General features: G+C 41.3%; 2 protein-coding genes across 2 annotated transcripts in view; one reads left to right on the forward strand and one right to left on the reverse strand.

The window, feature by feature from the left end:
* Positions 1 to 12,983, forward strand: part of LOC145981035 (uncharacterized) — an 81,840-nt gene extending 68,857 nt beyond the window's left edge. The window contains exons 3-5 of the mRNA XM_083114130.1: positions 5,608 to 5,756; positions 6,877 to 7,071; positions 9,277 to 12,983. Coding sequence (XP_082970256.1) covers positions 5,608 to 5,756; positions 6,877 to 7,071; positions 9,277 to 12,478 — 3,546 coding nt within the window. The 3' untranslated portion in view covers positions 12,479 to 12,983. The remainder of the gene's footprint in view (positions 1 to 5,607; positions 5,757 to 6,876; positions 7,072 to 9,276) is intronic.
* The window catches only part of Setd3 (SET domain containing 3), a 166,786-nt gene that overhangs the window by 132,628 nt on the left and 20,822 nt on the right, over positions 1 to 13,336 (reverse strand). The window lies entirely within an intron of this gene.

A 13,336-nucleotide genomic window follows, 5' to 3' on the forward strand; every position in this document is an offset into this window, starting at 1 on the left:
AGCACCTGTCTCGTGGAATCAGTACCACAGAAAGTCAGCACCAGGAATCGAAGCCCTGGACCCCTTGATTACGAGGCACTGATATCCAATGCAGCACTTCCGCGTAGCCAAATTCGCTCTCATCTTTGGTGCGATTGGTCCCGGGTTCGATTCCCGGCGTTGATCCAGCTACTTGAAAAGAAGTAGCGGGCTCCCGGCTCGAAAGCCAGAAAACAGCGGCGATGGGACTCGATGCTCCGACCACGCGTCATCCAACGCAAAATCGCTTGGTAGGCTGTTGCGACCCGAAGTCTAGTTTAGGAGTTATCCTCCCCCTGGCGCTGTTAAATTTTCAACGGTAAGCGAGCGGTGGGAGCGTGAGTGATGCAATCAGCTGCTTACCTGCCCTTGCGGGCCAAAATGTACGGCGTACTTCAACACATTGTCATCAGTGGCGAAGCGTGACATGTTTACGTAGTCATCGCAAGATTTGCCAAACGTCAGGGTCGATCTTTCAACGGGGGAGGGGGGGGGCACAAATTACTCTGCGATAAACGCTAAGGTCACTGCCAATTCAATGCAAAAGCTCATACCACAGACCTTACGACTACAAAACACACGACGAGAATTATTAAATATGATGGAAACTGAAATGCAAACACCTCAATTGTCGCGTTTAAAGGTAAGAAGAACCTTTATGGTTCGCCGCCAATTGTTTTGATAATGAAAAGCAGATTCATATCGTTCAATGTGTGCAGTGGAAATAGCAGACATTCGAGTGGTGTGTCCAGGATTTCCGAACAGGGGGGGGGGTTACGTGTACCTTTTAGTATAGTCCGCTCGTTTACTTCGTTAACGTGCAACAACTTAAGCGAGCCGCCGCCACGAAGATGGGTGGGGATAAACAGCGGGCGTGTTGTTTTCGTCCAATCACACACAACCTTCAGCCAATGGGCGCAGCTGTCATTCTGCTCGTCTACTCCACGTGGAGTCTCAGTCACATGACTGCGGATACGCTGTTGCCGTACTTTGCAACTTCAATGTGAAGACCGTGGGAAAGTTCTTGTGCGCGGAGGGACAAGGTGGCGTAGAGTAGATGTGTGGCAACACTGTGGGTTGAATGTGATTGTTGCAGCTGGTGGGCGCGCTCCGTGGACTTCAAAGCCAGCCGGTCGTTAACGTACCTAGCGCGTCGACTATAGTCATTCCTGAAGTCCTCATTTTGCCATCTTTTCCTGCCTTTTCTTTCTTCCTTTTTTTTAAAAGAATATTGAGCCTAAGCAGAATTATGATCCTCACCACCCCTCCTTGAGCACGCCACTGGACACTCGGAAATATCTTGATGACTCCAGACAAACCCTGCCGTAGCTGTAAACAAGGGGATGGGGCTGAAAAAAGGGCCTGTTATGACCCAGGCCTTCAAGAGTGGGGGAAAGTACAGGTCGTTGGACCTGTCTGCCTGTTCGACTGTTCTCAGCACCGGCAGAGACCAGATAGATTCGCACCATTCTGCGATGAGCTGGGCCAATGAACACCATTGGCTTCAATAGGTGGGTTTCATGTGACGTCAGAATTCGCACCGCCGCCATGTTTGCGGGCGAGTTGTTTGTCGTGTGCAAGGAAATATCTACCACGTAGGAGAATGGGGTCCATTCTCTTGGCACGTAGCGTTCGTTACACCTGCGCCAACTGTACGTTTGTTGTTAGTACTGTGTAAAATTTCGGTAACATTGCATACAATTGATGACAATGTTGTGCCATCTGGAAATAGCGGTAATTTCTCGTGTTCAAGCTCTTTGCGCAGTCGACACAAAAAGATATGGAGAAAAGGCGAAGTTTTGCGGTGTAGATCCATATGAACTGGACGATAACGAAATGAAAAGGGGCCTAAACCTTTGGCCAACTCTAGTTTACGTGTGTTTAATTACTTGACCCAGCTACCTGGACTCAATTCGTTTTCGTATCTATTAGTGGTTCGGATTCTACTTGAAATATTTACATCCAGTACAGATTTACTAATATTTTCAAGGCTCTGCCATTATCGTCTCTGTTTTCCTTTAAAGTTTGTTCAAGCGCTGTAACTTAAAATGTTGAGTTGCTCAAAAACAGTAATTTCACTCCTTGTTTCAACGATTTTGGATAGCTATGGTGGCCTCCGTGGCTGAGTGGTTAACGAAGCGCGCTACGATGCCAGAGGTCCTGGCTTCTAATCCCGGCCTGGGCATGAGTTGTCTTTGTGAGTGTCCCTTAATCAATTTCATCATATCATCACTCAGTCTTGACTTCACGATTAGACAAAACTGTCAGAAAAGCGAAGTAAAATAAACCAAATCAATCATTTTGGATTCTTTGATGTATCATTAATATGTTTTAATCAAGCAGTGCTTTTCTTTTCTGACAGGTCGCAAAGCCTACTACCGGCACCTTTTCTCACCTTTTAAAATTATCAATATGAATTTAACGTTTAATGTTATCATTTGTATCGTCAAATTTATCGAAAGTATCAGCACACTTTCTACCAAACAAAAACAAAGAAACACTACTTGCAAGTATGATTGAACACACCAGCTTGATCAATTTGTACTAAAAGTCACAGAGAAAGGTGATGAACTTACCTGAGAGGAAATGTTCACTCCACAGTCTGTAATGTTTGGTTTGTTCATTAATGTGGGCACAATTTATTCTCGCCAATCTTCTGATCAACAATTATCGAGTTCGGTGACGTGAAGCGCACCTTCTGTTCTTTCTTGGAAAATTGGAGGATAAACGTGAGTTTCTGTTAAACAACCGAATACTGCACAATGTACCATCGTAAACAAGGGTCAAATCTCCCGCCCGCCCGCATGAATTCCGTATGTTTACAAGAACCGGCCTCAATCATGGTTGATCGATCCCACAATGCAACAGTTTGTGGCGTAGGTGTATTGGAGCCTCATTTCGATGCACTAAGATTAGCGAATCTCTTGCGTATTTCGAGCTGTTTCATGCTGTCCCTTGGCTTATTTCGCACAAATATGCGAGTATTCTGACTTATTATTTTTACTGCTTCTCTAAAATATATAAAATGCAATATTTTTATTATTTTCCTTGGTCATCGCCGCATCTCCCGATGACCGGACGCCTCGTCTCTGATTGTCATCTTTATTCAGTGCCAAATGTTTCTATCATCATGAAGGGGAAAACCTTACACAGCGACAGAAGTTATTTAACGCTGTTGTAAGTCTTCGACAAAGAAACAAGTTAGGACGTGAGTTATAAATAAGACAACATGGGGGCACTCGGGCACGACAGAAGATAAAGCGAGAGGAGAAAACAAATGACTGCCCATTTTAGTTCGTGAGTTTGCCGGGGTTCAAAACCAGACCTTGAAAGTGGAAATTGTGTGGCGAAGTTCACACGAGAATATAGTTGGGAAGATACTTATCTGGTTTAACAATAAGAGTTATTGGGGATGCTTTCATGAACTTTTCTAGCTGGTGGGAGACCATCCCTTTGCATTGCTCCACTTCAAGACAATTATTTCTTTTTTATTATTATTATTTTACTCATGGAGTAAAAATTAGACATAACTTATTTCTGAAGCAAATATCTTATACTTCAACAATAACTTTGAAATATTCTACGAAAATTCCAAAAGATGAACTGTAAGTTTCAAGTGTTACACAAATTCAATAAACATCTTTTTCACTGCTGGTCTATACGAGGAATAATGTACAGTGCGATCGAAAAGTCCCTGCACTCACTTTTTAAGAATTTATTGTGTAGAAAGTAATACACATGGGAACGAAAGGAATACATATATAAATGCTTTAGTCCTTGTACTACACAGAAAAATAAATGTAAACCAAAAGTGAGGTATACTGTAATGGCAACGGTCGGTAAAACACAAACAAGATGACATATAACTTTAAGCGCATGAGGAAAAAGTTTCCAAAACACAAACATAACGTAACACAAACAGAACATAATCACATAAACACACAATGGAGGTTATGCTGCACTCTCTATGGACATTGCAAAGTAGTGTTTGGTTTCCAGTTCATAGGAAGTGTTGAAAATGGCCGCCATGTTCCTGTAAACACATGTCTACATGCTTACACATGTTCCGCGACACCTTCCTCAATGTTTCCGCTGAAATTGCAGCAATAGTGTCAGAAATTGCTTGTCGGAGTTCATCCAATGTGCGAGGGTTGTGTGTATATACTCTTTCTTTCAGGAACCCCCAAAGAAAGAAATCGGGGGACGTGAGATCGGGGGAACGAGGGGGCCACAAATTTTTGGAGATGATGCGGTTCCCGAAAAACTCACGCAAAATAACCATTGTGTCGTTTGCAGGATGGCACGTTGCCCCATCTTGTTGGAACCAACATTCACGCTCATCCTCTTCCAACATAGCCACGAATTGTTGCACCAAATCCCTGTACACATCGCCATCCGCTGTGTCCTCAAAGAACAGGGGTCCAACAATCCTTCGTCGTGAAATGGCACACCAGACACCGACCTTTGCAGAATTTAGCGGTACTTCATGCAGGGCATGTGGGTTTACAGTTGCCCATATTCGGGTGTTTTGTGAGTTGATGTATCCACTGAGATGAAACCATGCTTCGTCGGTAAAAAAAGTTTTATCGAGAATGGCCACATTGTTGCGTGTGAAAGCACGGAACCACCGGCACTACTTGATACGCTTATCTTTATCTAACGCTTTCAGCTCCTGGACGACTTTCACACGATATGGGTGAAACTTGGCTACTTTCAGTGCCTTCTGTGTGGATCCATATGATACTCCAACTTCTTGTGACAAACGTCGTATAGATTTTCTTGGAGATTGCACCATTCGCTGACTCACGTTCTCTAGGAATTCGTGTGTGACGACCTTGGGTCTTCCACTTCGTTGTCGATCATGCACTGAGCCTGTTTCACGAAATCGGCGAACAAGATCATACACTGCGCTTTTTCCTGGCACCCGATCATCAGGGAATAGACGTCTCCATTTCTCCACACAACCTCTGTATATCTTACACTCAAAATATGCTTCTAACAAAGTGATTCGCTGCGCTCGCTTAAAAGGCATTGTCGACCGACTGCACAATAATAATACACACCACTGCCTGTAATAGCAGTGCAGCTCTCCCGGGACGTTATCGCATTCTTCAAGGTCATACCAGTCACTACTAACAACGTTGCCAACTGATGTAGCCTACTGACCTCGTAGCATATTTTCAAAGTATGAGTGCGGGGACTTTTCGATCGCACTGTACTATCTACATAAATATGGAATGCACATTAAAATTTTCCTGAACACCAGAGAAACCTAAATAGGTGTTACTAGAATTTTGAATATGAGTATTGTTCTTCAAAATGAACACATTTTTGACAATGACAACAGTTTCAGTCAAATGTTCAACTTCAGCTTTGGGCTAAAGTTAGCCGCTATCACACAATATAAACTTATTGCACTTCATCTCAGCATATAAGTAAATTAACTTGACATGTGTGTTAAATGTGCTGCTTTTTTCTTTCATTTGGCATTTTGTAGACTTGCATCATCATCATCTTCACAATTAGCCAAATGTGGCAGAAACGCGAAGTAAAATAAATCAAACCATTTATTATTTCTTCCATTTCCAGGTATTCCAGAACAATTACCGTTCTTCTGGTGCAAAGGAAGAAACGCAAGAGGAGAGGAAGAGAACGTCATGGGAAGGTTCCAGGCGAAATCCTTACAATACAAAACCAAGACCATTTTCACCAAGTAGAACTCAAACTTCCCCATATGGGTAAGCAAGACTTCTGTTTCTAAACACAACTGGTTGGAAGATCAAAATGAATGTACCACATTTAAGAATTCTAAAATGAAAATTTCAGCAAAAGCAAGTTTCCAAGAGCTAGCACTTCTGCAAAGTGCATTTACCAAAGAAGAGAGTTTTATCAATCGGTAGCATTTATTTTATTAATTGGTTTTGATATTTTATATGCCAAGGGGAGTGGTGGGTTCCATAAATTATTCACACACTTAGTAAGATGGCTAGTGTAAAAACAATTCTTATTATTTTTGCCATGAAAACCTGATACTTGAATTTTATCTGGGCCATTGCTACCTTGCCAGATGTCTAGACAACAGCAAAATATCCACACAAAGATACTTCTAAATGCTCTAGGAAAAATTCTAAACTAGTCTAATTGTTAAGAATTTAGAATATGATCACAGTGCCTGGAAACAAGAGACACGTGTGTTACTGTGAAAATTTTAAATTAATAAATATAAATGAACGACACCCTATACTGGAATCTGAGCATTGGATCAAATACATTAATCTCAAGATGTAGATCACAAATACATTTTGAATGGCGTAATTTCCAATCTTCTAGAGTACATGATTCTAGCTTAGGGAACAAAACTCGTAGCACAGTTAGGACATCATTTCTGGTGTAGTTTGGCAATGAGACCTTTGAAATGAAAGAGGTCCGAGGCCAAGAAATCAATTATGTGAATACAACTACTGACATAAATTAACTGAATTCATGCAGGATGCAGACTAGTAACAGAATCTGTTTAAGTATTGGTTTCAGAAATTGAGCTCAGACACGTTTCATTTTCCTGTTGGAATATTGTCCTCAATTTTGTCTGTTAAGGGGCTTGTACTAGCACTATGTGAAGGGTGCAAATAGCTAATGTGCTGATGCACTCATTAATTTACACATCAATTAATAAACTTTATGTAATTTTTCTTCTAATTTTGGGAACAATGAGGACGAACTGATCCTGCAAAGTCAGGATTTCAACTGGATCCTTTGTGGTGAATTCATGAGTGCACCATATTCAAATTTACATTTGTCAACGGTTGTAATTCGAATATTGTTATAAATGAACAGTACTCATTTACTACTCTTCTACAGGTCACAGAGGCAGACTAACAATAGAGCTACAACAAATTATAACCGAAACCGCTACAGGACCCGAAACAGGGGAGCAGGTATTCACAACTCCCAGGGTCCGGTTCTTGGAAAACGACCAGATGTCCCATACGGAGAAGACATCGCAGAAGGCGCACCACTTGAAACAGCCTCAAGCAATAGAAATTACAGAAATAGGTAGGTACAATCTTCAATCAGACATGTTGGGTTTTCGAAAATATCCCCAAAAATCACGAGATTATTGTTTTATTCATAAACTTCAACATGTGCTCCATTCGTTGCATGGAGAATGTATAATCAATTTCGTGTTACAAAACATCTGTCACAGTCACTAAAACTTCTGCTGTCCTCATCTGCAACTGGGGAACTGTACACTCTATCTTTAATACATCCCCACAGAAAAAATCTAGAGGCATACTATCAGGACAACATGGAGGTCATGATATTGGACCTTCCCTCCCAATCCAGTTTTCAAATGTGTTACTCAAATACTGATGAATGCCTAAACCCAATGTGGCAGTGCACCATCTCATTGGAAAACTAACCATGGCTAAAACACTTCTAATTCAGCTGCAACATAAGGTTCCAACACATTGAGGTAAATGTTTGATGAAATGCTGGAATTAGCAAAAAGGAAAGGTCCAATAAATTGTTGTGCACAAGACCACACACATTCACAGAAGTGTTAGCATCAGTGACTGAGGACACGTTGTCTAACAGATGGGTGAATTTAAGTGTCATTTGGACATCCTCCATGCAAGAAATGGAGCACATGTTGAAGTTTATGAGTGATTACAAGATGAACAGACATTCACAAAGAACATTCACACCCAGGCCACTAACCACTCTGCCATGGAGGTTGGTATTCAATATAGCTGTGTTTGTGCAGGCCTACCTCAACTTATGTGCTGTTGTTGAGTTGGTGTTTTTAAGTCCACATTACGCACAGTAAGGCTAATTTGGACTGGACCTACAGTTTAAAGTGGGATCTGAACCACTATGTGCCTCCACCTGGTATTGAACCCGGGACCCCTTGATTACAAGGCGATGACACTGCCACTATGCCTTCGGGGAGGTTCAACTTCAACTTCTGTGCTAACATAGTAGATTGGATGTTAATGAAGTATAACATTCACTACTGAAAGAGAAGGCGAAATTCCTTTGAACAATTCCTGACAAAATCATTATATTTATACTAGTTCGTCATGCTTGCAGAATTAGTACATATTTTTAGCTTGAGCCACCACTAAGGCCTCTATTACGTGAAGTATCAACAAAGCATCGTCTGTTGATGCTAGTGGAACAACTATGTGTGAATCCTATCGGTAAACTTCATAGTATGCATGCACCATGTCAATCCAGTTGAACTGCATGATACATGTGTTCAATATACCTGTCTGGAATATGTGCAAGTGTGGGGCCAGCTGCGCTGGATCTTTGGCTGATGCTAGACAAATCACTTTCGAAAATTATTCTATTTTCGAAAAACCACTATAATATTCCAAAAAATTAAAAATTACATCTGCTTAGAATTTTTTCTACAGCTTTCATGTCAATTTTCATGCTTTTGCTTTTGTCCAGATATCTGTGATGGAAAATACGCTTATGTAGCCACAAAAATTGTGACTGTCTTCTACATTCACAAATAACTAATATTTACTTGATTTCTATTGCGTACAAGTTTATAAAATTAACAGGGAACGCTGTATCAATGTGGATATTTGTTTTAAGTTGTTGATTTCAATTCGTTTTTGATATATATATGTAAGAAGATTGACTTAAAATGTCTTGTGTCAGAAATCGAAAATGAGTTTATATCAAATGTTATAAAGTGAAATAATATTTTGGAAGTTGAGTTGTGTTGTTTAATTCTTGCAATGTAAGTATAATAACATTATGAAACCAGTTGAGCGCTGAGGACTTGCAATTTAATTTTAAAATTGTGTTAGTCTGCTCATCCTTCACGTACAATATATATTCAGTGTGAAGTATTGTTGCAAAATATTGAATATATATAGACAGCAAAAGCAAACCACACGAAGATTCACGTGAATGCTCTAGAAGGAATTCTACACACATGTAATTTTTCAGAATTTGGCATCATAATGATTTTTCGAAAGGAATGAAATATTGAAAACAGCTTGACTGGTGTTGGCCAAAGATTCAGCACAGCCCTTAAAACGTGACTTAGGATTCTTGATCTCATGCATCTGATGAAGACTGAAAGTCAAAATATTGTGTAAAAACAAGTGCAATGTGGCAGAAATGGCAATTAAGCACAGTAGGTGTTATGATACATTCATTACTTACAGGTGCTTTTCTGAAAATGCTCTTAGTCCAGTAGAATTAGTAAGTTCCGTACTAATTGTCCTTCTGTTACAGATACCGGTCTCAGAACAAGTACTCCAAAGAACAAACCAGCGGAGAAAGTGAACAGAAGGAAGAGCCAAAAGAGAATTCAGGGACATGGCGTCATCCAGGTGGAAAAGGACGCCCTCTGTTACCTATACCGCTCGCTGGGCTTATCGAAGGTGGACCTTCCCTCTCCCCATACCGAGAAGATCCAACTCGACTGCAACGCATCCTTGCAGGTCTTGAGATAGGCAACAGTGAACCTGCAGACGATGATGATGATGATGATGAGAGTGAAGAAGAAGAAGAGGATGAAGATGATGATAAAAAAGATGATCATGAGGAAGAAGATGAGGACGAGGAGATAAATGTACAGACAGAGGACAACAAAAAGGAAGTGTCTTCAAAAGTCGACAGTGCAGAAAAGAAACAAGAACTTGAAGATGAGTATGTGCCCGAGGAAAGCAAGAAGACAGAAACCAAGCAAGCAGCACCTGAAAGATACCGTGCAACATACCGGGAACCAGGAACTTGGAGCACAACAGCTCCGGAGAGAGTACGCGAGAAGGTAGCAGAGAAACCAAGCCTTTCCAGAGTTCCATTTCGATCACGATACAAGGAACCGCAAAGACGTAAAGAGGAGCTAATAAGACGTAGGGAAGAACCGAAACCTCGTCAAGAAGAACCAACATCGACTGAGGCCCCCACGCAACCTCCGCCACCACCACCAACCACAACCACAACCAAAGAACCCATCAAAGTTCCAGAACCTGAAAGTACCAAGGAGAAGAGCAACGAACGTGTCTTTGATGACGCCGACGAAGACTGGTTCTCTAAGGAGTCGGACTCAAGCGAGAAAATGAAAAAAGATGAGAAGAATGAAGAAGTAAGTGAGGAATCGGAACCCTTCACTTTTGGTTTTGACTTCTTTGACAGGCTTCGGGGGCAATTCCAAGACACATTCTCTTCATCAAAGGACTCAAGTGAACAGGATGTTGACGAGGACTTGGAAAACAAAAGGAACGAGGAAATCGAAGAACAAGAACACTACATTCCTTCGTCTACAATAGCTCCTCACATCTCCCCAAGTACAGAATCAGAGATAGTCCTTCCCCAAGCAACAGACGCCCCACAGTTTGACGACCATCACTATGAAGAAGACAATGACAAAGACACATCCTATCCAGTACCAGACGATTCAAGCTCAAACTCGTGGAAACCTGAAGAGGAATCCTTATCTGGATGGGGAGAGAAAATTCATTTAACAACTCAGAGGCCAGCAGCACAGGGTCCCGCTGTGGTAACAACCATGTGGAATGAGTATGTGTCACACATCAGTTCCGAGGCTACAACACCAAGACATGTTGTAGAAGACGTGACGCAAAAGCCAGAAAGTATTGAGCAAGAACCACAAACCTCGCAGTCGGTATACAACCGTCTCAGACCTTCATTAAGGATGCGTGGCCGATTTTCGTCTAGAGTAACCACTACTTTACCACCTCCTATCACTGTAGCTCCGGAGGAAATCTTCAAAAAATTACAAGCCTATGAAGAAACTGAGATTTCCCAGTCGTCATCAACGACAACGACGACCACAACCACACCTCCTCCCCCTCCCCCAACTACCACCACTATTGCACCAAAAGAGGAGAAGGAGTCTGAAGACAAACAATCAGCATATTCACGACAAGGGTATCCGGGATTCAATCCACGGAGAACTTCTGGCTATCGTAAACCTTTCTCATCACGACATGGTAACCAAGACGTACCAAGTACGCCACCTACAGAGCTCAACCCTAAGGATTTGAAAGAGTTTCTGAAGCATTCTGGCCCACTCAGCCTCAGTGAAGTACTGCAACAGAAAAATCTTTCGCTAGTCGACCTCCTAAAAGGTAAGCAGGGAGCATTAACAGCGTTAAAACCAAAGTCCGAAGAGAAGGATGATGATGAAGAAGAACTGCAACTGGCATCGTCACAAGTCAGCCAAAGAACTGCAGAAGAGTACAGTCGACTACCAAATTCACAGTTCAATCGAGATTCGTCGTCTTCTTATAAAGATCGAAAATTCGGTGGTTACACGAGAAAACGTAACGGACAAAATGAACAAAGTGACATCCCACAAAGAGATTCCAGTCAATCCCGTTTACCACCACCAATTACTCGTCCAACGCCTCCCCCATCACGAATTCCGCCACCTGCGACACGACCCGGTTCCAGAAGACCAGATGAACTTCGAATGAACAGCAGACGCATTCCATACAATTACACAAGACCACGTCCTGCAAACATTCCACGGCTTCGAAACCGATATGATGAACCTAAACTTCAAGAGACTACAACACCGTCCACAACCATTCAACCTCTTATAGACGACTACAACAATGGTCCGACAAGTGATCCACGTGAAGACATTCTTGAGCTTCTGGAACCGGATAGCCCCATCAGTTTAGGAGACATTTTATCCTCCCGTAACATGACACTTTCTGAATTTCTGGAACATCGCGAAAGAGGCTCTAGTCAACACATAACCTCAATTTTCAAGAACATTCCACAGAAAGGAAGTGACCCTCTTTCACACGATTTAACACCAGAAACAAGAGGACCTCGCCTTCTACCTAACTTACCTTTCTTCAATGTCCCGTTCGAACCTGAAATAAGCACAACCAGCACGACGACGACAACAACCACACAGAGGCCAACAACGCACCAGTTTCCCTGGAAATCATCCATATTCCCATACCCATTCAATCCATTCGATCCTATGAATGCTTATTTGGGTCACCGCCCCATTCTCACTTCAAGAATAACAACATCGCCACCTATTTCGCCTGATATGGCAACAACCGATGCAACATCTACGAACTTGTTAGAAGGTGGTGAATATCTGCCTGAAGCTGACGGGGCTGCTGGCAGCCGTGACGTCAATGAAGTATATGATGAAAACTATTATGATGAATCGTCACAAGAATCCATGCCCACTGCAGTAAAATCTGCAATTATTGCAAGTTCTGTGATCTTTGGACTAGCCATTTTAATATTCTTAGGAATATTCGTCTGTTGCAAATGGCAACAAAAAATGAGAAGAAGAATTCGAAACCCATTCCTCTGTGAGAGGAGCATAAGCCCAGTAATTCGACCTGTTTCCCCAAGTTCTTTATATGCCGGAGTTCCCGGTGCAACCCCCATTCGAAAGCATTACCTGTGGAGAACGATACGCAAGAGTTTCAGATAATCAACATGGGGAAGGAGAGAGGTGTCATCTTCGACTAGTAAGGTAACATGTTAACACACATGAAGTGAGTGTAGTACCTGTGTTCATCGTGGACATTTTTATACAAAATATACATAAAAAACCTGCCATGCGCAAAATGAAATAGGTGTGACAAGGTAAACTTGTGCAAGAAAAGACTAAAATCTAAAATATTCTTCCGAAAACAATTGCTAAAATGGAGTCGGAGTAAAATTAAACACTATCACAATGCTTAGGTTGCAACAAACGTGTATCTTCATGGCTACATCTGAACAAGTTTCATGAAAAACTTTGCTCAAAAATATGATTTTAAATGAAGAATGTTTATAAAGATATTTTAAATGAATAAGTAATTTTATTTTATTCACTATGTATGTATTTTGAATATTGCTTCGAGTCATTTACTATTTTTGTATGAAAACACATTATTTAATAATTTTGTACATACAGTTTGCACTAGGAAATAAAAAAGTGATTTTTTTAATGAGTAACTGGTTTTAATTCTCACACATAAGTTAGTCTTTAAATAGCAAAAACTTGGTACATCAATAATGCTGCCAACTTTTGTCCTTCAGTCAAGTGTATTATACTTGCAGGTTCAGAATAAAAACAAATTCTTGCTGAGGTTTCATAAAAAACACTATTACTTTCACAAGGCTTTATATTATGGATGAAACACAATAATTGGTACTCAACAGCTATCAGCCGATCTACGCATATGAGTTGGTTGGTTGATTTGGTGTTTTAAGTCCACTTTATGCACAGTAAGGCTAATCAGGACTGGATCTACAGTATCATGTGGGATCTGAATCCCTATGTACCTCCACCGGGGAGACCCTA

The sequence above is a fragment of the Lepisma saccharinum genome, chromosome 28, assembly GCF_977018435.1.
Source record: "Lepisma saccharinum chromosome 28, izLepSacc3.1, whole genome shotgun sequence".
In the NCBI taxonomy this organism is placed as follows: domain Eukaryota; kingdom Metazoa; phylum Arthropoda; class Insecta; order Zygentoma; family Lepismatidae; genus Lepisma; species Lepisma saccharinum.